Here is a 25,643-nt window from a genome sequence, read left to right on the forward strand (position 1 = left end):
AGTCTATATATGCTTAGGTCTGTAAGTGTTTGGACTAGTTTTTTGATGGTAGGAGTAGTAATCTTTAAAAAGAAGAAGGAAGTCATATAGTAGACATGCCCATACATTATAAATTTTCCCAGGCTCCTAGAATACAAGATAATATTCTGTAAGATACTCCTTGTGCATGAGATTTGAGAGAGGTCTTGTAGCATTTGTCAAAAATTGTTATAAGATGGGTTATTTCTCTTACCTAGATAGGCTGCAAGGGGTTCATTTTTTTCTGAAAGCCTGTCACGAAAAGTGTCATTAGTTGGCATTGAAATACCACTGTCCTTCACCATGAGCACTGTGCCATTCCAGTCATATGCTCCAACTGCTCCAAGCATGATCCAATCCTTATGCAGAGAAGAACAAAAAGCCTGTTTCTGTGTGAACCATCTTTAGACATTCATTGATCACGATGCTTACATTTGGGGAATGCTTCTTGTATATTTAGCCATTCTTTTCCTATCATAGTATGGTCCCTACTATGATAGCACGTCCCCCACGTTTTGTTAAAAATGCACCCAACTTAAAAAAAATAATAAAAGAGCCATTCAGAAGAAGCAGCAGAATGAAACACAGCTCCTACAACTTCAGCCCACCTTTCCAGACCAAATAGAAAGATAAAAGGGATTTAGCAAAGCTAAGCAGGGAATGCAACACTTAAATGCATTCCCCAGACAAACTTTTGGAAATTTGGACCTTTCTCTGTTGAATCTGTGAGGCTTATATACTGTGCAAGATTGTTGTCAATGATAAATGATTTGCTGACCTTTCTTTCTAGATAGGACCCAGAGACCCTGAGTCTGTCAATGCACCAAAGACTGAAGACCCACTCCTGAAGTGAGGTTCTGATGATGGCAGGTCCTTTGTTAGTGAACTTCAAGAATATGCTCTACCAAATAGATAATCTCATAAGCAATCCTTGTGCTCCCTATCAGGGTAATACTGGTTTCTAAGGTACAGTACACCATCTGAACAACCGTGTGTAATGTAGTGCAGAGAGTAAAATGAGCAGAGAGTAATTCTGCAATAAATTGTTTATGTTAAATCATATTGAAGGTCTTTTATTATCTTTTTTACCAGTGATATGCTGAGCTGTATACAAAGCCATGTTGAAGGTTTTCCTATGCATGTCAGTTTGTCTTGGATTGCTTGGTGTTTGTTCAGTTCAGTTACTCTCCTATTGTGTTCTTTTCCACTGTCACCATCCCAGTTCTTTTGATCTCATGTTAAATTTTAATTTAATTTGTGTACACTGAGCAGATCATCACAATGGATGCATTTTAATTTTTCAAGAATAAACAAAATACTTAGGGAGTGATTTTCTGCTAATACAAATTCCCAAGGGACTTTTGCATCCCAGTTTAATTAATATTTACCCCCTGAGAACTGAGGTATTCAATGTGTTAATAGAACTAAGAATATATTATGTTACTAATAACGCAGGTCCTATCCATGACAGAAAAACCCTTTTTATATACCTTCTGTCTCAATTTCAGCAATACAATGCAATATCAATTTATACATTAACACTTAGAGAGAACAGTTTTTATAGTTCATAGAATCATAGAATGGTTTGAGTTTGGAAGAGACCTTTAAAGTTCATCTATTCCAGTGCCCCTGCCATCGGCAGGGACATCTTGCACTAGACCAGGTTGCTCAAAGACCCATCCAAACTGACTTTGTACACTGCCAGGGAGGAGGCACCCACCACTTCTCTGGGCAACCTGTTCTAGTGCCTCACCACCCTCATCATAAAAAATTTCTTCTTTATATCCAATATAAGTCTACTCTCTTCCAGTTTAAAAACATCGTGCCTTGTCCTGTCAGTACAGGCCCTGGTAAAAAGTCTTTCTCTGTCTTTCTTAACATACTATAGACTATTTTCTTAATATATAATATTTTCCTGATAGAAAGTGCTATGGGAGCATTAAATTTAGAGTTCATGTGAAAAAGGAACTTATTCTCTTAAACCTTCATTGTATATAATCATTCTTTACATACATTTTTACAAAAAAAATACCTGGATTATGGGAAACTTCCAACGGCAAACAGGACAGTACAAAGAATTCTGACATACTCATTCCAGATTCATGCCATCACCAACAGACATCTACTTAGTAAAAGAGCTTCTATATTCAAACAGTCTGTTTACCTGAGAATAATGAGCACTGAAACCAGCTTGAGACATTTCCATTTCAAATGAGGCTGCCTGCTGGTCTGTTGTTGCTATTAAACAGAAAAAATTGCGTTTCAAAAATCAATTAGTTTCAATCTGAAAAAGCACCTGAATGGTGTAATGAGAATGCTCATATGATAGTAAAGGATAGCATAATTAACTAGAATATTCAGTGAATATAATTTTCCATAGATTTTTATAATAAATACCGTAATTAAGATCTGTGTTAAATGCTACCATTAAGTATGAGAGTTTCCATTTTAAGATCATGTCTCAGAACTTGTCCAAGAAATATTTCTGGGCTAAAACTGACCAGATTTGACCTCAGGCCAATGGTAAATATGTTTGGAATGTTTGATTAATATGGTTAAGCCATTTTCCACTTCAGCTAAGTGAACAATAAAACACCAGCCATGTAACCCTGGCCTTGTATTTAAGCAACTAAAAATTTGTAGGCAGCTGGTAGAACTTTAAATGAAAAACACTTGATGTTTGTATGAACCTTTGCAAAAACAACATAGGAAAATCTCAGCCGTCCAAAATTCATAAGCCTCAGAGAAGGGCTTGGGAACTATAATCCTGCCCAGAAAGTTACATGAAAATCTTCCTATTTTTTCTTAAGCGACTTTGAATAAGAAATGTACCAGGTGATTTAGTGCTAGTTTCAGTATCTTGTCAGGTAGTCATATGTTAGTTATTAAACTCTGATGGACCGCTTTTCTCCCAGGTACATTAGAAATATCATCAGGGAAGAGAAAGGTCTGCCTCCTCCTCTACTTAAAAGTAATACTCAAGGACTGTTCTGCCACGTTAAGCACCACAATAAGGTAACTACATTCTGTGTCTTGATTCCTCCTTGAAAGCAAGATATGGTAACGGGCAGTAGAGGGGAACTATGAAATCTCTGATGCTTGTCCAGGAAGAGTTCACAATTTGCTACCAGCTGAGCGCTGAGGCGAACCTCTAACTCTGTGAATGAAACTGAGGCATAGCAAGCCATGGCTGCATGAATTTCAGGCATCTAGATTATTAAATAATACTGAACTTTTGATACTCAGCAACAAAACCACAGTGGTTGCTCCCTGGGACATGATGTCTTTGCTAATTGTTGGGATTTATGGCCAGGCATAGGAAGGAGACATGATCTCAAACACAAAATGGTCCTTTTTAAGCATAAAACTCTTAAGTTTCTCATTTGCTGATAAACAATATTTTCATGCAGTAAAGGATGCTCCTTAATGAGCTAAGAAAGACAGAACTCTGTCTGAGGCAGAAGACAATGCTGGTACTGTTGGTGTATGCAGCTTTGAATGCTGCTTAGATAACAGCTCCCAGTCTGACTTTCCACTGAGTTTCAAACTGCCAAGCATCCTACAAAGGATATTTTGTGAAAAAACATTTTTTCCTTCCTACGGGTTGGACAAGACATAAAATTGCTGAAGCCCATGCCATGAGACACACAAGCATATGAAAAAGATTATGTGTAAAAATCTGCTGGCTGTCAAATGTGGGTTTTTGTTGGATTTGATTTTTCAACTCTCTCTCAATTTTCCTTTGCATTTTTTAAAAATCAAAAAGAAAACAAGAAATTCAATTAAAAAAATATCAAATGTACTATTATACTAGCAAGACGTTATTTAGATTAAGAATTTAAACAGATTCAGGTACAGAATTTCAAGAATTAAAGTTCCCATGACCATGTTTTGCACAGAAGTTAATTCAGCTACAGTGTATAGGGTTAATTAAACTTCCCTACATTGCACACATCCAATAAACTGGATTGTCACCAGAAAGCTGGGTGGGACAGAATTAATCTGCTTTTCTCCCCAGTGACAATAATGTGTCCATGGACATAGTTGCAAATCTAGAATAGCTCCTGAAATGCTTTTGGAGGGACAGGGAACCATGCCTGAAGAATCAACAGAAACTGATTAGTCAGCATCTTCTAGCTCCTGGCTAATCAACCCACTGGAGCAGCTCAACCTTGCTATGTTTTGACGTAAAGCTAAGATCCCATTTCCAGTTTCCACTTTGACTTCCCTCACAGCCAGATCATGTGATTTCTGGGACTTTCACAGGTGGAGGAAGCAACATTTCTTATCTCATATCACAGGTGCCTGACACAGAAATCTTAGCACAGACTCTTGAGTTCCTACTGAAAACCTGGAAATCCTTTTGGAAGTTGTGAAATTACCTAGCTTGCCTCTTACAGTGTGGATGAAAAGGATTTTCCACATTTTTTGTTTCAAACATATACTTTTTGCAATACAGCCAAGTCTATATAAAATAAAAGTTGAAAACAAGGCAAATATGTCAAGACACAAATATCCTACCCGTTTATAATAGGTTTATGTTGAACAAAAAGTAGTAATATCCAAGAATTAGGTACCTGTTACTGCACTTTTTGCAGAAAATTAAAGCTGAATTCAAGGAGTACTCAGAACTTGTTGATACTTAAAGAGGTACAATATGCTTAAAGTACCAAAATACTGGAGGACATGATGAGGAGGATTAATAATCTCAAGAGCTGACTGTCATATAAACAGATAACATTTCTACAACTTAATCAAACAATTAGTTTCACCACCGTCAGCATGACTGACATTTGTTTGGATATTTTATTAAGCTATAGAACTTGTTTAATGTTCAAATGTTCTGTAATTTTTCCTTATGACTAGAGGAATTAATAATTAAAGTCAATGGACGGGTTACAGCTCATGATATAAAGCATTCCCCAACAGCAGGGAGTTCAGGCCAGCACAATTTACTCCACTGTTTGGAGGCTGGGCTTTCATGTCACAGACAAGCACCACCTAATGGCTACTGATTGCTAAAAGGGACAAGGTGGAGTGGGACCAAGTAAGACCATCTCTTCCAGTGCCATCTAGTTGTTCAAAGGGTTGAGCATGAAACCTTGAATTTGAGTACAGAGATGTCCAGAAAATGAGTCATGTTAGGTCCTTCATCTGTGTCATGACTAGCAGTTGATTAACTTTTTATTCTATATCCATTACATTTAACAGGTATAACTAAACAGATTTTATTCTACTAATGAAAGAAAAAGTACAAAGCACAAATTGAAGACTAAGTTTTCAGTTTCTGTTTGAATAACTATTTTTTTCACTGAAGGTGTATTCTTCCCAATAAACAGGGACTTAACAAAAGAGCCCCCTATTCGATGACCTTTAAGTACTCAGTAAGCTTAAGGAGGCTAAACTTTGGGCTTTAGGGAGTTTAAATTCTCCTCAAATGAATTTGTTTCAAAAGTGAGGAAACAAAATCTTCCAGAAACTAAAAAGATAAGAACATATAAACTGGAAAAAATATTTAGCTGAAAATAGTAATATTACATCAAGCTAAATGGTACACTAAAAAAAATACCTAAATATATCTGAGAAATATAGCTCCAATTTAAAAAACTTCAAAATACTCTCTTACATTTGTATTATTTCTTGCCATTCAAGTCAACATTATCTTCTGTTCCAGCTGGAAGCTCCATTATTCCAGCTGGAAGCTACACTATTCCAGCTACTTGGAAAGTTGAGATGTTGAAAAAAGTAAGTCCAAATAGATGGATGTTTTCTTTGTATGACACGAATCCCTTCAGAGTTGGCCAGTATAATTTATAACTAATAAACTCAGTCTTCTGTTACCAGTAGTGTGCTTGAAACAAACAGGTATTTGGACAGTGTTGTCTAATTTGGAAGGAGAATGTAAGCAGATATGAGAGAATGACTTTTCTGTGCTAAAATCTGAGTATCGTGAACATTTCCAAAGGAAAAATGTATCTTGTCAACTCTATACACCAAGTCCATGCTAACTTGTATTGCAAAACAATATATTGTAATTAATAACTAACCAAAAAGCGAAGGTATAGGCAGATGAACACATGATCATGGAGTAATCAGGATATGGTCTGGCAATGCTTTTTTACCTAAGGGAATGCAACTTCACGTTTACCCCAGCTAAAACAGTAATGGTTACTTACCCTTTTAGGCTATTGTTTCCATAGGCTCTAACCCATCTGAATTTATTTCACCTGATTATCTATGGTTTTGATGTCCATTGTAAAATATTTTTATGATCAGCATGATAAGAATACATGCATAAAACATTTTATGCAGCACAATATGTTGCAAAGGAAGATAAAAGCATGTGGTATTTTATTTGCTTCAGTAGTAATGCGTGCATGAAGTAAAATTTTACATAATGTCATACCTTCTAGGGCAAATATTCTCTCTCCAAGTGCTTCAACGATAGTTACAAGAGCTAATTCATCTGAGACATTGAAGAAATGTTTTTCAGTAGGCTTACTGGCAATTGATTTTATTTCCTCTACAAATTTCTCAGTGCTTAAATTTCCTCTGCTGTAGCTGCCAAGAATCTAAAGAGAATTAAAAAAAAAAAGAAAAGGATACATTTTATTAGCTGTTTTAAAAGATACCTTTGAGGCAGGCTGTCAGAGAATATTGGGAAATCATATCTAACCTTAATTTGTTCTGTTAAAACCTCCCTCAAATTTATTTGAAACCATTCTTTTCCAGTGAGAAAAGAACTGTATGACATCTCAGTTGTTTTTCTGAAAATATCAACAATAGCAAAAAAGTCAACTGTATGGTGTAATGTCTGCTATCCTCAATTGTCCTTTTTTTTCCCTTCTTCACAAAATTCTAATGATTTATTCTATGATTCTGTGATTTGTTGAAGTAGGCCTTAATTTAGGAAAAAAACCAAAACACCACCAGCCACATTAGAATACACAATTGCACTAGCTTCTGTACATGTACCAGCAGTTCTCGTCATAATGCGGTACAGGAGCAATTAACGACATGTTAATTAGGCACAGGATAATTCTTTTGTGCAGATTTTCCCTAGAAATACATATAACAACACCAATTGCATTCACTGTTAACCATTCCATCATAGCACAAGAATTCAGATTTCATCTGCAATTTTAACACCACTGCTGCAAAAACTGAGGATGACTTAGACCAGAATGACTCATTTCTCCAATTCCCAGACTGACAAGTATTTTTCATAGAAAAAAAAGCTGCCCTATACATTTAACTTGCTTTGAGAGGGAATTAAAAAACAAACTCCCATGTTCTAGCATTCCTGGACACTGGAGCAATACAAATTTGGTTCTGGACAGCGATTTTATTGCTAAAAATTATTGCACCTTCAAGGGTGATTTTTTCTTTAATGATCTCCAGCTTTATGAAGGAAACCACTGAAAATTTGTGTGCTTCTGGATTCAACTTTTTGTTTATGTCTTTCCTTAAATTAAAGATAACATATTTCTTGAAATCGTATGGTTCCGTACCACCTTATTATAGCAAAACAAAGAGAGATAGGAATGGAGAAGCAACAATCCAATGTCCCTTCAAAATTATCAAGAGAAAACACATGATCTGAGTATAGAAAATACAAATACAGTGTTCACATCAGATCCATCATTAATGTTTCCTTATTTCTTGATATGGATTAACATCCATCGTGTTCATCCTCTCATTCCGCTACTAAGTTTGCTCAGCATGAAAATGACAACTTTAGAATGCTAGTACACAGAATAGACATAAGAAACCTGGTATTTGTTGATGGTGTACATTTGCTTTTTTTTTTTTTTAAGTAGGTAATAGGTGTCTATCGAAATTGCTCAGAAGATTTGAACTAATCCGCTCTGTTCAACATTGCTCTTAACAAAAAGGATTCAATTTTGTACTGCCCCTCAAACTCTTTCTTCTTTCTGTTCACATCCACACATACCTGTCATCACCAGGAAGACAGATAGATTGCTTTTTCTTATGTGCTATAGAATCAGAAAGCAAGTGTATAATGTTTTTTTTCTGCTTCGTTCTTTTTTTTTCCTCTCTGAAATGATTATATCTCCATAAAGATTCTGTGCAATGAACTTTTTAAACAGAAACTACATTTGGAAGACGAAATATGCTTTTAAGATTCTGAATTTTCCTATTAAATTTCACTTACAGCAATAGCAAATCTCTGAATGTTTTCATCTTCAGAATTATCAATCACTTCTTTTAATCTGTAGTTGTCATGTGATTCTCCATCAGTCACAATAACCATTACTTTTTGTACTCCTCTTCGCGCACCATGAGCCTCAGTAAAAGCCTCTTTCCTAAACAGAGCATAAAGTGTTTGGAGAAAGGCAATGTCAGCATTTAGCACGTGTATATTTGCATAGTCAACCATAAGCTAAAAGACTTTATATTAACTAAGAAGTAGGAAAAAGAGATTAGTATTAACCATGAACAAATACAAACACCAACAATTGGAACTCACATGACAGTTCACAGCCAAAGAGTTTCACAAGCATTCATTCATTATTCATTTGTTTGAGAACAGCAGAAAACACAATGCTGGTTAGTGAAGAATTCTTCCCCTCTCAAGATAAACTCCTGGCACCTTAAAACAGCTTTTGGCGGCTTAAAAAAACCCAACAAACACCCCACCACCACCACCCGAAGTTCACATACAAACCCTCAACCTATTTCCACTCTACAGCAGCACTTAAAGTAGTCAAACTGTTCAGCTACCAGCACACCTCTGCGCACCTACAGCAAAACTGGGTGTTGGGGATGTGGCAGGAGTAAGTTGCAGGTGAGTAGAGGCAGATGGGGGTGACCTGTTGAATTCTACACCTGCAGATGGGCAAAGGGTCACTGTAGTTTTGGGCAGCTGCTCACCCAAACTCTGGAGGGACCAGAAAGGGCAAGGTTGGATTAGGGCTCTGGAGGAGAAGGAAGAAAGGACGACTTCCTTTTTTAAGAAAAATACCACAGAAATGTAAGATTGGTCACACAAGTGGAAGCTAAGATCTACTGCTGATGAGGGCCAAAAGTGGATGGATAGGAAGACTACAAGAACAGAGGAATCTTTTGCTGATAGTTTCGTTATATACAAGCCTGCAACAGTTCATGGTGCACAGGGTTTTTCTGAACCACATGTGGTTTCTGAGTATTGAGCAATTCTCAATTGGCTCTGCTTTCATGAACTTGTTCAGACTCCCTCAAGCTTCTGCTTGTATCTAAGGAAAACATTACTGGTGAATATGTAAGAATTGAATTGGATTTAAGACATCATATCAACAAAACTTTGGTCAGATAATCAAACAGTTAATCAGAAAGGTGCTGACATATTTCACTAAATGATTGTTTGCGAAGGGCAAATGCAATCTTATATGGAATAAAGTCATGCTGTCATGACGGAAAAATAAAGTAGGAAAGAAAAAAAATACAGGACAACACTGTACAACTCAAAAGTGTCTGGGAGATTTTGCATTTACTCCCTGTTCTACAAAAGTCAGATTTCATTTTTCTCATAAAGGAAGCATTTCTAAATAATGCTATTGCTACAACAGATCTTTAATCTCCCAATGATCCAGAAGCTTCAAAGACTTTCGATATAACGTTTCTAGGCTTTCTGACAATTGTGAGCTGAATCCCTGTAATAATCTTAAACTTCGGAATGAAGAAAGATTAATGTTAAAAATTTCTGTTTTTTCCTCTTTCCTCTGAAAAACTTCGTTTCTTTCATCCCTCTACACACACAGTTCCTATCTGTTCTGTGTGGACATCAAATGATTGTCAACCCTTTGCTTAGGACTACAACCTTGCTCCATGACTCTTCTTATTCCCTATTTCCTCTATTCAAGAGACAGCTGCCACTTCAGGGTGCCATATACAACTGCTCTAGATGCCGGACAGAGTCTGTTTATCTACACTTCTCCTAAATTTTGTTTGCTTAGTTAAAATAAAGGCAGATGTCAGCCACATCACATTTTTAATTTATAAAATCAGAACCGTCACCATATCTGTTTATGTTTGTTTCTATCATATGCAGGACAATATTTTGTGAATGTACCTTGCTGTATCTATGCCCAGGGCTGTCATGGTTTGTGTGCCACCCCTCTGGTGTATTCTTGTGGCTGCAGCCATCACATCTTCTGTTGTCGAGTATGTATTCAGGAAAAATTCATGGACTACAGTCTGTCCGTACTGAACAATTCCAACCTGAAACACACAGTTCATATTAAAAATCAACTAACCTTAAAGAAAGCATCTGTGTCTCCTGCAGTGGCGTAGAGGCCCATCTGTACCTACAGGCAGAAAAGAAATGAACTCTCTATGTTTCCCTCAGTATGAAACACCTACAAGCATTTGAGCAAGACTAGCTAGAAAGCACTCAATCTCATGAAACATTTTGAAGTTTCTAAATTGTTTTTGTTAAAAATAGGAACAAAGCCAAAAGCAGGCTCAGCTCCTTGCTCTTGCCGACTTGCAGTAATCTGCGCCACAGGTCTGCTCTCCTCTAGGCCAGAGCAGACCAATACCCTAACCACAAGCCACAACTCCTCAAAATAGTTTTCCTTATAGCGTATGAGGCTTTGGTTCACTCACAACTCTCTTCATTCCATCCAAATATAATATTCCTGCATCTAATAGTTTATTTACCCTAAACCTAGCATTGCAGTGACAAATTTAGGCCCTCAGGGTAAGAGGAAGACCCAAGTACCCTTCTCTTGATGAAGACAGCAGGACAGTCCAGGACATGGCCACTCTCCCAGATAAGCCAAAGTAAGACACCTGACAACTGCCAGAGGGTACAATGTGAGTAAAATGGTGGCTTTGGGAACGGAGGATGATGATGGAAAGACTCTTCAACGCATGGGATTGGAACCCAACCACAAATGCCTGAGGGAACCTGCTGCAAAAACAAGTGTGAAATAAAAAGACAAGCAATATTCTTAAATATTAATTAATTTCTCATTCATCTCTGTCAATTTTAATGTTCTGGCAGGTTCCTGACAGCTTTTACTGGGAAGAATTCACACAATGTTCCATTAGCATATTTCAATTTTATGTTGCACAAGGCAATTTATAGGTGTTATTTAGGATAATGCAGTATTACGTGGCATATTTATGTCTCACTCATCTATTATTAAAAGCACTCTAGCATTTAGGTACTGAAGATCAATAAGACCTCTGGGATGTTTATGCCATCATATTATTTTAGAAGCAGCTTAGTATGTACTTTGCAATTGCTTTATAGGTGGTTTTTGAGGTACTTTCATAGCCTCTAGAGTTCTGCAAAATGTGTGTTTGCTTGTAGTAGAAGGGTTAGAGTTGGATAAATATTTGATACTAAGCATCAATATCATGGTCATATGATTATGGGACTATAATTATAAGGGTATGTGGTAGCAAAATCTATCTCACTTAATTTCTGTATCATTTTGAAATACAATCAAATCTGGAAGAACTGATGTAAGTTAAAAGTTACAACAAGTTGCTCCCTTTTAAGATATTTTTCTCTCTCATGGGCATGGCTTCCTCCACCCATAGGCAAGAGCACCCAGAGGCTGCATGTTCTCATGGGCAGCAACCTATTAATCCTCTACAGTGTTTAGACAACAGGCCGGGGCACACACTGTATTACTGCACAGAGCAGTCATGTGGCACCAATTAAACCCCAAGCTGAAGATGAAGTTTTTAACTCGTTCCCTCCAAGACAACTCTTTTGTGGCACATATCCAAAGTGACATACAGAATAATCTGAACAGGGTGCTTCTAGTCATTTAAAGACTGCCATTAACTGGTGATAAACAAGAGGTTTTCATTATGTTTGGTATTTTGGAGCAGGAGGAGTGCCTTAAAAATTCCAGGACCATGCACAAGTGTAGCCATGGAGCCGGCCGCTGTGGATTCATGGGCTCCTTATCTGCAGTTTGAGGATTTTATTGGTACCAAGGATTGACTGCTGCTGTGTGAAAAGTATCTGCCAGTCTTTCACGATTCTAGAGACCCATGTTGGTGTTGTCATTTTCCTAAAAAAGATTACAGGCTGACATTGAGTTGTATCATTTCCTATTTGAAAGGAAACATCATCCATGATCACAGCAAGTAAACATTCTGTGCATTTCCTTCTCAGGAAGTGAATGGGAAGAACATCTGAGTCTGGAAAACTGCACTGTGTTGCATAGCCTGTATTTCAGGAAGGAAGGGGGGCATGTGGTTATCTTGTGGGATACAATTGTTTTGTGGGACCCTTCCTTAGCACTAGCTTTGAAAACACTGTTGATCCTGTTCTACATGATTCATGGCATCAAAGATGAGCCATTCCTCAAAAAAGGGTAATGAAAAGCTTCCCAGAACTGACATAATACTACTAGGTTGCATGTTCCAGGATTACAGAATCAAGTTCACCTTGTAAAATTAGTATTATGCTCTATTAGATAGCAATGAAGGTTTGAGCTTTGGTAGATTTTTAGTCTAATGAAAAACTATAAATGACACATCCATGTGATTCAAATGTGCCTTTACGGGACATAAACCTGTTCAAACTGCGTAACTTTAGCAAGCCGCTAAGAATGATGCTTACAGGCATTGTATGTTTTCATTTGCATGTTTGATTTAAACCTGGACAATGCAATGGTACTACACAGAAGGACATAATTCTGCTCTACTCCAGAAAACCTAATATTTTTCCCAGCATTACTGACCATAATCTATTGAACATCTTTGTAATTCCTAACTTTATGTTCCCTTCCCTAGCATTCCATGGCTTTTATATTACACAAGGGAATAATTCTTTAATTGTCCCCAGTTCCTGTGAAAAAAGTGTATGAGAGAACAGGCAAGTGAAGGACTGTTCTACTTTGGGACAAAACATTTCTGAGGGAAATTATTTATTGTTGTTCTGTAAGTGAATACAGCCCCTTATTTGGAAAGCACATTCTGGCTTTCCCAATAAATTATTAAGCTAGTCTATTTGGTAAAAAAAAAAAAAAAAGGAAAACCATTTAGTACATAGAAATTATATGCTAGGATTTTCACCGTTGGGATGTGGAGGAAAATCAGAAATATTTTTCGTCGTACTTAAATAGTATTTAATGTAAAAGAAAAGCAGAGATGCCTTGGGAAGCACTAATTGGTAATACATTTTATCATATGGAGAGCCTACTAAAAATACCTGAATCAAAGCGAAGTTGAATTAATTCAGCTAAATTTTTTTTGCTCCCAGGTACTCGGAGAGAAATGACTTGTAAACTACTGCAAAGGTATTTCTTCATCCTGAATCTTTTTAATACCACTTTAATACACTTCTGTTCTTCTGGAGGTAAAACTGATCATAAGATATGACATGGCATGACTTATTAGTCCGCTGATACAATCCCTTCAGAGATACAATAAGGTACAGGCCAAACACCCATAACTGCCTATGTCATATATTAATGGAGAAATAAAAGTTGTCTGAAAATTTCTGAAGGCCATTCCAACATAGCTTTAAAGCTGGAATTGAACATATCAAAGTATTCTGCTTTCTCTTTTAATATTCTTCTACCACAGAAGGTGCTCATATGTAAAGGATTAAAAAACACACTCTCATATTAAAAAGACGATTATCTCTACAAAAGTTTAAAAAAAGGAAAAAAAACCCTATCTTGCTTTGCAGTTACATTAAAATGTGGGATAAGGCTGGGAGAAATACTTTGTTCCTACTTGTAACATTTTTGCTCATTTAATTCCTTCTTCCTTTTCCACTATTCTAGCGTCACTTTCCCTTTACTTCTTTTATCCCTAAGCTCAGGATATGCAGCTTAACCATCAGTATGGTGTTGTAGATTTTCTTGAGAACGGAAAGAGGAAGGGAAGGAAATACTTCTGAAAAAATTATACCGTAAACTTTGGCTTTTTACATCTGAATCTTCTGGCTTTCACTTTCAAATTTGCCAGACATGGGATACTGAGGAATTTCTCTTCTGACTTGCCACAACTCTAATCACGATTGTTCATGGAGGGGGTAAGTGGGAAAAAAATAAAATCTCACAAGTCTCTAATCAAAACACTGTTTTGAACAAGTCACACCCAAGCTGCTAAGGAGTTGTTCTATAATCACCTCATTCCTTTCCCATGCAAGAGGCAAACAACACAAAGTCAATGCAAGTCCACTGATTTCTATGTGCTCAACGATCCCCAATTGAACATGGAAAAATGAATTAAAACAGGCAGAAAGTAAACAATTATTCCTGTATTTCTATTCTGTGCTCCCAGAGGAGAGGGGGGAAAAGAAGCCTGCTCTGTCATTTCTCCTCTTCCCCATTCAGTAGTCACTTAAACACAGTTTCTGTGAAAGGAGACAGTGGGGGCAGAGGACACAGTATAAACTCATTACTACCTTTGGCTGCGCCAGGGTTCACAGGCAGGGATCTCCGAGGAGAGAGAGATGGGATATATTCTGGGCAGGGGGAAGGTAAAAGGAACTGAGAAAATTCCACCTAGCTTTCGCCTTCCATTTCCAGTTTTTCAGCCTGTCTCCCCCTTGTCGCGTTCTTATCTCACTCTCAAATGTTTCTGCTCTGTAGCAACCAGATGCCAAAGCTGACATTCTCAAGTGAATAAGTGTACGTGTGAGAAGAGGAGTAGCTATGCCAAACTGTGGGTAGAACGGATTTTGTGGGTGGAGATGGCGGTCTGCTGGCGTGCAGGCCAGCAAGGGACCTTTTGTGTGTGAGCTGAGCTCACAGACAAGGCAGGATTCCAAAACCAAACATAACAGAGGTGTGGCAATGTAAAAATTTAGGAATTGCAGGGTGAGGAAGAGGGGTGAAGGTGCAGTAGAGTTGTTTGCCCTGTGTACTATTCCCATGAAGCCCTTTTGGCAGAAGGCAGTGATGATTTCCGTGCAGCCATTGCCCTGGACGGGGAAGTTGAGGTTTAAGTATTTTCCCAAGATGGCACATGTTTGAGTAATCACTAGCTAAAGGGACCAGGAAGAATCCATAATTTTTTTTTCCTTTCTGCTAAATTTGACAAAGTGTTTTTCCTTCTTCCTCTCAGTATCTGGAGGAACAACATGTTTAAAAGAACAGGACACGATTGTAAAGTTGACAGTTTACAAGTAATAATTATGTGAGCCAGTGTTCAGTACAGTCAACAGGGGAGTTGGGTGGTAACTCACAAACTCCAATTAACTTGGAAAACGTTGGGGATACTCTCTGTAGACAGAGGAATCCTTTACACCTTTTCTCACAGTCTCCTTTGTGGAGGAAGGAGCCGAATGTTAGGAACTAACCTGAAGTAGAAAAACTGCCAAGTATTGGCCTGCAGCATATCAAATATCATCCAGGATCCCAGAAAACCCTTGGTTTTGGGAGGATGAAAAGGGAACATTGAAAAGATGACCTGGTTTCTTCTGTTACTGCTTATAAAACTTTCTGTGTTAAAACGTTTCCCAGCATCCACATTTCCCCCTTCCCCTGAGTTCTGCTGGAATTGCTATTTACATACTCTGTTCAGCAGACTGTGAAACATATCTCAGATCCTCAGCTGGGGTAATTGGTTGTAGCGCATTAATTCTGGTGGAACCATGCTGATTTATAGCAGCTGGGAACTTGGCCCTCTCCACTTATATAAATGCAGCTTCTGACATTAATAACATGCAGCTTAACAGGCACTCGTTAATTATGATTTCAAATGTTTAAAAGCTGTGTGCTCAGTGCTCCACAGTGCAAAATATTGAACACTGCTCCAAAAAGCTTATGATCAAATGCTGTCTGAACCATGCATATGCACCTCGGAGGAGCAGAAATACTGCTATAAAGTACAAAAGAAGACAAGAAGCAGTTGTGGAGAGGAAGGAAGTGGGAAAGGACAATGCTCAAATGGCCTCACTTAATGCACTTAACTTTTATCTCTAGGTTAGAAAGTCGGTTTCTCCAGACTGCCTGAGTGGTGGGGGGAGGGAGAGCCTCCCTGACATTGCTACTTGGCAGCAGACACTGACTTAGTTGTGGTTTGAGCTATTTTGTTTTAGTACCCCACTGCCGTAAGTTCTTGGAATTGAAGAGCTCCATAGATGACGCTCTCACCCCCCTTCCTGTAAATCCCCTTTTTTCTTTGCAAATTAAACAACCATAAAATATCTACTGTGTTACCTGTGTTTGCTGAGGACCTATATCCATGTTTTTCAGGAGGCTGTTTAGGAAGGCTGTGACACTTTCCCATGGATAAATGCTGTTGGACCCATCGAGGACTATGACAATGTCCAACTGGTTTTTACACTCTGCAACACAAATTGCAATCAATAAGAATTGATACTAACACAGATCAGATATATTTCACAGCTGTAGTTACTTTTGTGATTAGTAACAAACACATATCCTTCTGCAGTGGGGCTGAACTGATGTGTTTGACAACTGCCATTTATCAACTTTTGCATTATATTTTACATGGTTTGTGTTCCCTTCATCAGCAATGCACTTTCTTGTAAACAGAAATTTAAGAATGGGACTAGAAGATCCCATAACTGGAGTATTTACTAGCAACCCCTATCTTCTTCAATGTCAATCTGTTCCTCTTCAATTCTTCCAAAGGACCAGGTCTTTAAGATTTTTATCTATATTAATAAACTGAGTTTGTTTTAGGTCTCAACGTCGTCATTATTTAAAAAGTCTTTTGGCCATAAGTAAAAAACATAAGCAACTATTTTTAGCAATTGTGTTTAGATGTCACATAGCACTCTAATGATTGTTTATACTGAGATAAATTCCCAAACTAGCAAGAATTTAGGTTATATACGGAGAATGAAAACATTTACTTAACTTGGTAATGCTGGTAGCTCAGTTAAACAGTTCATACTTTTTGGTATGCCTATGTGTATACGTCTTTCTTGTTTGGCACTTTGTATGTTCAGACACACAAGAGAATTCCTGTGGTATGCATACCTTGCACAGACGGAGCAATCGCCTTGACGGTTTCAAAAGTGGAGCTGACATTAGAGCAAACTCCAGTTGTGTAATGCAAACGCCCACATTTATAAGCATAAAGTGGTCCACATGCCTTTAAAAGATGAAAAAGTGTAAAAGGCTTTTGTTATGGTACCTGAGGAAAAAAACAGACTTAAAATTGGCAAAAAGTCCTTTCTTACCAGAAAGCCTCCTTTTGGGTTAGTCACTAAGGTTGTTCCAAGAGTCATGTTTTCTTTTACTTCCACGATGTTAGGAACTGAAGTAGCAGCTATAAATAGATGAAAATGTTAAGTATTTGGGAACATGAAAACAAAATGTTAAAGTATATATCCCCTAGTATGGAGCTTCCAGCTTCTAAAATAAAACCCAGACTGACACTGGTTTCATCAAATATTTTAGCACCCTTCCTCCTCCTTCTTCAATTGCAACAATCAAGAAAAATTTCTGAGACTGGCTTTTATCCCAGAAAATTTGTCTGGGTTGCTGTCTCAAATAGTTTTCTTGAACCGCAAAAAAGAAAAGAAGTAAAAATACCAGCACGTTCATGAAAGCAAGACATTACTGTTCACACAGGTTTTTTAATTAGAAAACAAACATTCGGTTTTTACCCTGGCCTGCTATAAATGACAACAGCTTTTAACTTGTTACTGTTATGTTACATTACTGACATTTAGGCTTCAAGGGAGAAGAGGAGATAAAACACTACCACCACAGGTGTATTTAGTGAAGTCTCTTCCCGTCTACATTGCATATCTCTTGACATAAGCAAGAAAATGATTAATATTTATCTGTATCACATTAAGATGCATAAGCCTCATTCTGGCTAGTTATGTTAGTTAGTTAGTTAGTCTGGCTAGTTACTTTCTTATCAAAAACCTACTGATGGGACTATGAAGGCTCTTGTTGTCTTCAGAGAGCTTTGGAAAGAGTAATCCATGACTCTATGCTCCATGGCCTTTCTGGCTCCATGGCCAGGACTGCCAACCACAGTAAATTAATGCCAGTCACAATAAAGTTTTGATAACATAGCCAAATGCCCATTCTAAAACTATAAGTATGTTTTCCATGGGACAATGAGAAGCTTTAAAATAAAATTATTTTTTACGTTACGGACACAATTCCTTCACATTTAGCTCTGGGGTCCTAAGTAAATTTTCTGTATAGAAACAATTCTAATGCATATTTACTAGTTAAAATCTCTTAAAATCTGACCTCTAATATTCTTCCATGTGCAAAAGCTTTATTTTCTTACATACCTGGTAAATTCAGTTTTATGCAAGGTGATTGGTTGTCCCTTCCTACAGGGCATTTGTATACATCTCCTGTTCTTTTCTCAGGTTGGCCAACTAATGGTGAACCAATAAGTACCCTGCAAAAGAAATGAGTACCTGAAATTTCTTCTTTCTTAAAAGGCAGAAAAGTCAGCAAATAAAATTTACCGAGAAAGCTCACCTGCAGCAAGGTCCATTCAGAGTACAGGATGGAGAGCATGAAAAGTGTCTATTATGCTAGTTCAGATACAAGCAAAAGCAGCCATTCTGTCCCCTCTTTAATAAGCACACAGAAAGAAAATATACCTCAATACCAAGCTACACAATAGAATAACATTTTTAAAAATTGCAGTAGAAGATAAAAGCAATATTGGTGGGTGGATGACAAGTATTAAAAGTAATAAAGAGGGAAATACCTGGTTTATTTAGTATCTCCTGGGTCTTTAATATATTTTAGAAGAAAATGCATTTTCAGTGCTGAGAGACCAAATGCCAAAGGAGAGGCTCACAAGCACCCAGAATTCAGTCTTAAATAATGTGAGCCAGCAGTGTAAAATATATTTTTTCCTCTATGTTTTCCTCTCATTAATAAAAAAAAAGTTATTATGGGTTACTAAAAAAATTAAAATTTTTTAAATGTTAAGGATTTTTATCCTGTGCATTTTTTTCAAAATTCAGTGTGATCAAAAATCACTGTTCACGTATACTACTTTGTAAGTATTAGCTACACTAAATATCCCAGCATTACCCAGCTCCATTAAATGTGTAAGGAAGAACTTGGATTAAATTAGAATTCACAGCACATGCTGGAAAAAGAAATTCTGCCATTAAGAGTAATAGTTCAGTAAGATTTGCTCCTGGACTCTTAGATGATTGTGAAGAGTTATTGAGAGAATCATTTCAACCTCTAATCGTAAATTAATGAGTCCAGGCAGAAGATGTTTTAATAGAATGACATAATAGGTAAAATGTAGCCTACGGATTTAAAAAAGACAGAAAGGAGAATTTAAACAGGACACAATCCAGCTTCTAAAAAACTGACTGGAACAGCTCATTGTGATCCATTAAGATTTTTAATGAATAATAAATTAATTAATTCTAAAGGAAAATAAAATGCTCCAAGTATATACAGGATCTGACTGCTCTTTCAAGCTATATCCAGTAATGTACATATTTTTTACACCAAAACTTAGAAACAGGCACCGCAGCGTATTGCACATGCTTGACTTCCATTTAACTCTAAAGAAGCTGAGTGTGCTTGACATCCCACGGGGGGTGATCAGTGCGCAGCAGGATTATCTCCCCATCCTGTTCTTTTCCCAGAAAGAAAGGACCCGCGAGCAGAGAGAAGTGGTCTGAAAGGCTATTTTGTCTTTTTGCACAGGGGAATTTTTTAGGGGACCCTAGTTTTATTGAGAAACAACTGCAGTCAGGTTTACAGAACATCAGTTGCTGAAAACCTCTATCTGTGGTATCTAGGTAGTGTTATAGCAGTTGGCAAAGCATCACAAGGCTGTTTTGTATATTTATTTTTAACTGTCAACCTACAGATTTCCTGCTCTGGATGTTGCTATGCTGAAAGCAACTTGAAAGCTTTACAATTTCACAGTAGCTCTGGAGTTTAATGATGCTCAGGTTGAACACAATAGTTTAGATTCTTGTCTTCCTTCAGCTACTGGAAGAGTTGCCATTTCCAGCTCATATTATCTTTTGCAATTGAAAGGTTTCAGGACAGTTCACAACAACAATACCTTACTTTGCAAAATCCCAGGTCCTAGAATGGTATCCTAGATATCATTTCCTGAAGGTCTAAATTAGCCCAAAGAAGGTCATTATTATTCTCCCATGACCCTCATGCAGATATATATTTAAACTTCCTACAATCTGGGCAATCAAGAGCTAGCCTTTTCAAAAGCAGGCTTTGCAATTTTATTTCCATGAACAACCCCTATGGCTGATGGTGAGCACTGTGTCGCAGTGGTGACAGGTTCTTGGAGCCAGACAGCCCCGGCACTTGCAGCGGAGGATTGTTCGGGCACTGCAGAAGAGTCTGACTTGGCTGCCATGCAGCCACGTGCCCGTCATCCCAGGCTGCCTTCGGGAGTTCCTGGCTTTACCGAGAATGTCAAATTACTGGCAAAGCTCTGGGAAAACCAGAGCAATGCATAAAGAATGATGGAGATCTTGGGATTCCCAAACCTTTTACCATTCAATTGTTATTTCAGCCCTCCAGCCTGTGAAGTTTGTTCTTACAAGGGAAAAGCATTAGCAGGTGTTTGTCAAAAGACCAAGAAGCAAAAATACCAGCAGGTATGCCAAAATGCAACTTCTAATTCAGGAGAACAACAAGAAGGAAAAGGCGGGTTAAGAAGACAGCTCCAAGTCCCAAATGCAAATATATTACCACCTGCAAGACCAAGACATAATTAGCCCCCAAAAGGGAGGGCGGAGTACTGTATTATTAAATATTTTGACAGGGAAATCTTCCTGCCAGTTAAAAAACTCAGTTCAGACAACCTCTGACAGAAAACTTTAGAAAAAAATACATAATGCAGATTAGTTAGGTAAAACAGGACTTCACTGCCAATACATTAACACAAGGAAATAATGGATAAATAATGGTTTAATTTGGTAAAAGGAAAACAGAGGGCTCAGTCATAACACAAAACTTTCTCAGCTCCATCAATGAGGGAATTTACCTACCTTGTGAAGTCATTTATGTCATTGAGGAAATAAACGTAGATATAAATTTGGATCTTTCAGTCTCCCAATCTTTCCAGGTTTCCTTAAGACTGTCATCAGTTTAAGAAATATGACTGACAGAATCTTACCCTTACATATTAGGCATACTTACAAATAATAGCATAGCACCTGAGTCACTGAATACCTGATAATTTGGAGTTTCCATTTAAGAAAAGAAAAACAACTTACCATTTCCCTTCCTCATTTTCATACTGTTGGACTGTGTACCCAAACATGTCTTCCAGAGGCCCACTGAAGGTCATTGCATTTTTCACATCAACATTGGAAGAGCCAACGAGGTGAAAGAGAGCTTTAAAAAAAAAAAAAAAAAAAAAAAAAAAAAAAAAAAAAAAAAAAAAAAAAAAAAGTAACAATACAGATAAACCCCAAGACTTTTAAGAAATCAAGGTTCAGTTATGACTTAGCTGGGAGTACAAAACAGGGGTTGAAAGTGGAATTTGGGGCATATTTATTACAGTTGGAAAGAGACTTAAAACGTACTTCCTTACACATACATACACAGCTAAGTTCAGAGATGTTAGCAACTGGACTTCTGTATCCAAAACCTGTTTTGCAAAGTCCATCACTCATTAATAAATTACAGTTCAAATAACATAAAGTAAAATATTATTACCTTTAATAGTAAATAAAAAAACTTTCTAGTTATTCTACTCCTTAGAGCTCCATGCATTTCTAATCAAAGAATTTGACACAAAATGTTCCTTCCCTCATTCAAGGTAGTAGTTCTCAAGTTTTCATAAATTTGAGAATTAACTAATTTTCAACTGTTTGCAGAAGACACCCATAGGAAAAGAGCAAGGAAAAGCTTTCAGATGTATTTAATTTTAATCTGTATTAGAGAAAAAATCCCATTATTTTCTCCAAATTCTGTTCTAGAGTACCTGTAAACCTTTCATATTTGGAAAATTACAGAATAAATTTTTAATGCAACCAGATGCTGTTATCTCAAAAAAGTACCTGTATGTGTCTATTTGCAGAAATCCAACATTTACCCCACTTAGGAAAAGTTGCTCTACAACAGTGTTGTTGGAAATGGTCAAATCAGTCATGACAGCAGATGCTTCTTCAGACTGATTCCCCATACCCTAAGGGCCACTGATCATCATCAGGGAAAATACTGTAAAATATGGCTGTATAGCATGTTTCAGAAAAATGAGGTGTATAGAGTGAAAACTCCAGCTTGAAGTGATAATCGCAACCCACTGTGAGACTAATTAAGAAGCCAAAATTACTATTTATATATAAAAATAAGGCTATTTTTTTATTTCTTACAGTGATTTCCTCCATCTTTGTCCTGTTGAAGCCAGTTTCAAAAGCAACAGCTGCAGAGCTGTGCATTTAATACACAAAAGCCAAAAACTAGTTGAATTTGTAGAACATCAAGATTACTTAAAACCACAATTATACACAACTTTCATTTCATTTCAAAGAAGCATTTCATGATCATTTGCTGACATTTAACAGCTACATAAAAATACCCAAATCCATAATACTCACTGCATGTCAAAGTGTCTAAATAATGTCCAGTTACTAAAATACATCTGTATTATTCACCATTGACACGTTGATATTCCCATAGAAAGCTTGTTACTATAATTAAGCTCCCAAATGGTCAGTGCTAATCTGTCTCTCTCAGCATCTTATTTCCTGCTTAATGCAGTAAAATTATCACAAAGGACTATTTATCACTCAGTAGGTATTTCCAGTTTCACTGGACAGCAAAAAAGGAAAAGTTTCATTTGGTTTTTTTTTAGCTTTTCTTCCTCCAGTCAGAGTCAGGAAATACAAAGAAGTGAATAAACTAAAACAGAGTTTACTTTTGTTCCTCAGAAAAGATTCATTGCAAGCAGTAAGTAAAAATTCAAGGCTGATGGTCTGACAGGAAATAATTTACCAGAAAAGTAATCCACGCATCTTTTGTCTTCCTTAAATGTTTATGTTTAAAGAAACTCTGCTATGCCTGTTTATGTGCAATTTGTATTTTCCTCCCTGACTCTCAGTCAATAAAGCATAAAACTGATTTTTAAAAAATCAGTCAATTTGTCACTGGTTCAAATCTTCTTTTGTTAAATTTCACAGAAAAAATAATTGCTACTATTATTTTTGACACCATGTGTGCGATTCAGACCACGCCATTTAGACTCCCAACCTACCTCCTAGACAATGAAATAGTTCCAGTGAGATTGCTTGCTAAAGTAAGTGCCTAAGTTCATTATTTAGTTAAAGAAGAAAGGTAGATGCAAAATCTATCTATGTTGACTGCCCTCTTGAAGGCCTCCAGAAGTCTGTTTGCTTTAGCCCCTGAATAAGACAGACCGAACATCCTTCTAGAGCTCTTCAGAGGCATGTTTTTTTTTACCTCATAATGATATTTAAAACACATTATGATATGAAACATTAAAAGTCACAGATTCCAACTCAACTCCTCCAATTCACTTTCTCCTAAAGCTACCAAAGGTGAACCCTGCACTCTGTGCTCTGTACGCTCCATCATGTTACCCTCCATCATCATTCCACCATTTGTTGACAGACAAGGAATTTCTTCACAACAGTGCAGTATTGACAAATGCTGTGATTTCTGCTGTGCATTCACTATTCTAAATGGTCTTGAAGCTTCCTGATTCTGTTATGTGATATACTCAAATCTCATCATTTTAAAGAATACACTTCTAATCCTCGTAGCTGTAACAGCAGGTTTGAAAACATGAAATCGTAACCCAAGCAAATTAGAAGACAAAAAATGCCAGCCATTTGCTACTAACCCCCCAAATCCTTGTGCTTCTGGGGGAGGTCAAATTAGAACCAGCAATAATAATAAAGGTTCTTCAAAAAAATAAAGCTAGAGGATTCAAAAAAAGCTAGATGGTCCAGGCTGGTCAGAAATAAAAGGAGGTGACTCCACAGCGCAGAAAATAGACTCGTAAACCTTGTCTGCAAAGGATATTTCGGATGCTAAATGTTATGTATTCAACAGGTAACTGAGTAAGTTGATGGAAGACAAACCCCCTGCAGGTTACAAACCATACAGAATGCACATCTGGTTCAGGAAATCCCCTCAGCTGGAAATATTCAGAAACTGGAAGAGGAATATTATATATGCTTGCTCATTTATTTTTTGTCTCTAGCTATCGGCTTACATATACTTCTTCAGATATGATACTGGACAAAACACGGTCTTGGTTTGATCCAGTATGGCTATCGTTTTGTTCTTTCATCCTCCCATTCTATCTTAGCCAGAAATCAGATGCTTTGAAGTTTGACTTCATACACAAACTGTGTGGCATATTTTAATATGCAAATATCATGCAACCTTCTGTGGCTTCCATGTGCTATGAAACATCATGAGCATAATGTTTTTGAAAAAAAGTAAGGTTTATAATAAGCAGTGTAAGATTAACTTCTAAATAATGAATAGATCTAAAGGTATATTATTGCATTTTTCCACAGATTCTGTAAAAGGAAATCTTGCTAGTCAAAGACACATTCAAATCTGCAAATGGTAAATGGTAAAGTGGAGTTTACGGTGACCCACATTATACTTTTAACTGACAGTAATCCACTGACTTGTGGCAACCTGGCTTTCACATTTTGTTTCATCTTTCAGTACAAAGGACATTCTACATGAGCTGATGATTCAGAACGTTTAAAAATCTCACTGATTGTGACTGTAAAAATGATACGTTGTATTTCTAACAATACCTAGCTTGCACTCTTCCAAACTTCCAGTTTCTGTCTAAGATGCACACAATCTCATCTGTTTCTAGCAAACTTGTGTATATGAATTAAAAAGACTACTGGCAGAAGCAGTGGAAAAAGAAGAGCTACAGGGAAGCTGGAGAGGATTCTTTTGAGAGTTATGGAGATTAAGGAGAAAAAAAATACATTTTTTGTAAGGTACGTAATATTTGACTATATACTTAATCACAATTCATGTCGTGTTAACAGAATGACTAAGAATACAGTCAAAGCACTAATCAGAAATGCAGAATATACATGCTTATCAAAGGATAAAACTGAAGTTCCAGCTTTTAACTTCACATTCTACAAGGAAGAGGCACTGTAGAAAACCTGGGACAACATCCCTCTCGCTACTGTTTTAAGCTGAGAACACTAGCTGATGCATGCAGCATTCTTTGCTGAGCACAGTTTGTACCTATACGTGAAAAGTTAGCACTCAGTTGCCAAGACAACAAACCAAATATTATTTCTATTACAAACCTAGAGTAGTAGCTTATGCTTGTCCAGTAGCCACTAATAATTGTTTTTCTGTTTTATTTAATGAGATCTTTTAACCAAACATTTGCGCTGTCTGCCTGGCTATTCTGCCTCTAAATCATGCAAAACTAGATTTCCCTAGCGCTTGTCCACTCGCATATTGCCTGGCCACTCTAACCTCTGCAAACAGAGAACTGAAGAAGAGGAACCCTTATATTCCTAGAACAGAGCAACATAAACATAACCTGAACTGTAGAACAAAGCCTGGCTCTTTATGGATGAAAAATAGATCATCGCAAATCACCACAATAAATGACATCACAAAGACTGATTTATCCAAGAGAAGAGAGTAAATGCAGTTAGGATACTTTTATGGTCTGTAGCAAATAACAATTGCATCCTCCGTAAACCCTCTAAG

General features: G+C 37.1%; 1 protein-coding gene across 1 annotated transcript in view; it reads right to left on the bottom strand.

Annotated features, from left to right (window-relative positions):
* ITGA1 (integrin subunit alpha 1) overlaps positions 1–22,092 on the bottom strand; it is a 43,464-nt gene extending 21,372 nt beyond the window's left edge. The window contains exons 1-11 of the mRNA XM_009644820.1: positions 22,008–22,092; positions 21,179–21,299; positions 18,233–18,345; positions 17,156–17,244; positions 16,953–17,067; positions 16,164–16,291; positions 10,091–10,239; positions 8,195–8,345; positions 6,425–6,590; positions 2,183–2,256; positions 233–377 (exon numbers count right to left, since the gene is read on the bottom strand). Of these exons, the coding sequence (XP_009643115.1) occupies positions 233–377; positions 2,183–2,256; positions 6,425–6,590; positions 8,195–8,345; positions 10,091–10,239; positions 16,164–16,291; positions 16,953–17,067; positions 17,156–17,244; positions 18,233–18,345; positions 21,179–21,299; positions 22,008–22,092 (1,336 nt within the window). The remainder of the gene's footprint in view (positions 1–232; positions 378–2,182; positions 2,257–6,424; positions 6,591–8,194; positions 8,346–10,090; positions 10,240–16,163; positions 16,292–16,952; positions 17,068–17,155; positions 17,245–18,232; positions 18,346–21,178; positions 21,300–22,007) is intronic.
* Positions 22,093–25,643: the final 3,551 nt, after the last annotated feature.

Source organism: Egretta garzetta, unplaced genomic scaffold (genome assembly GCF_000687185.1).
Source record: "Egretta garzetta isolate BGI_Z169 unplaced genomic scaffold, ASM68718v1 scaffold268, whole genome shotgun sequence".
NCBI classification, from domain to species: domain Eukaryota; kingdom Metazoa; phylum Chordata; class Aves; order Pelecaniformes; family Ardeidae; genus Egretta; species Egretta garzetta.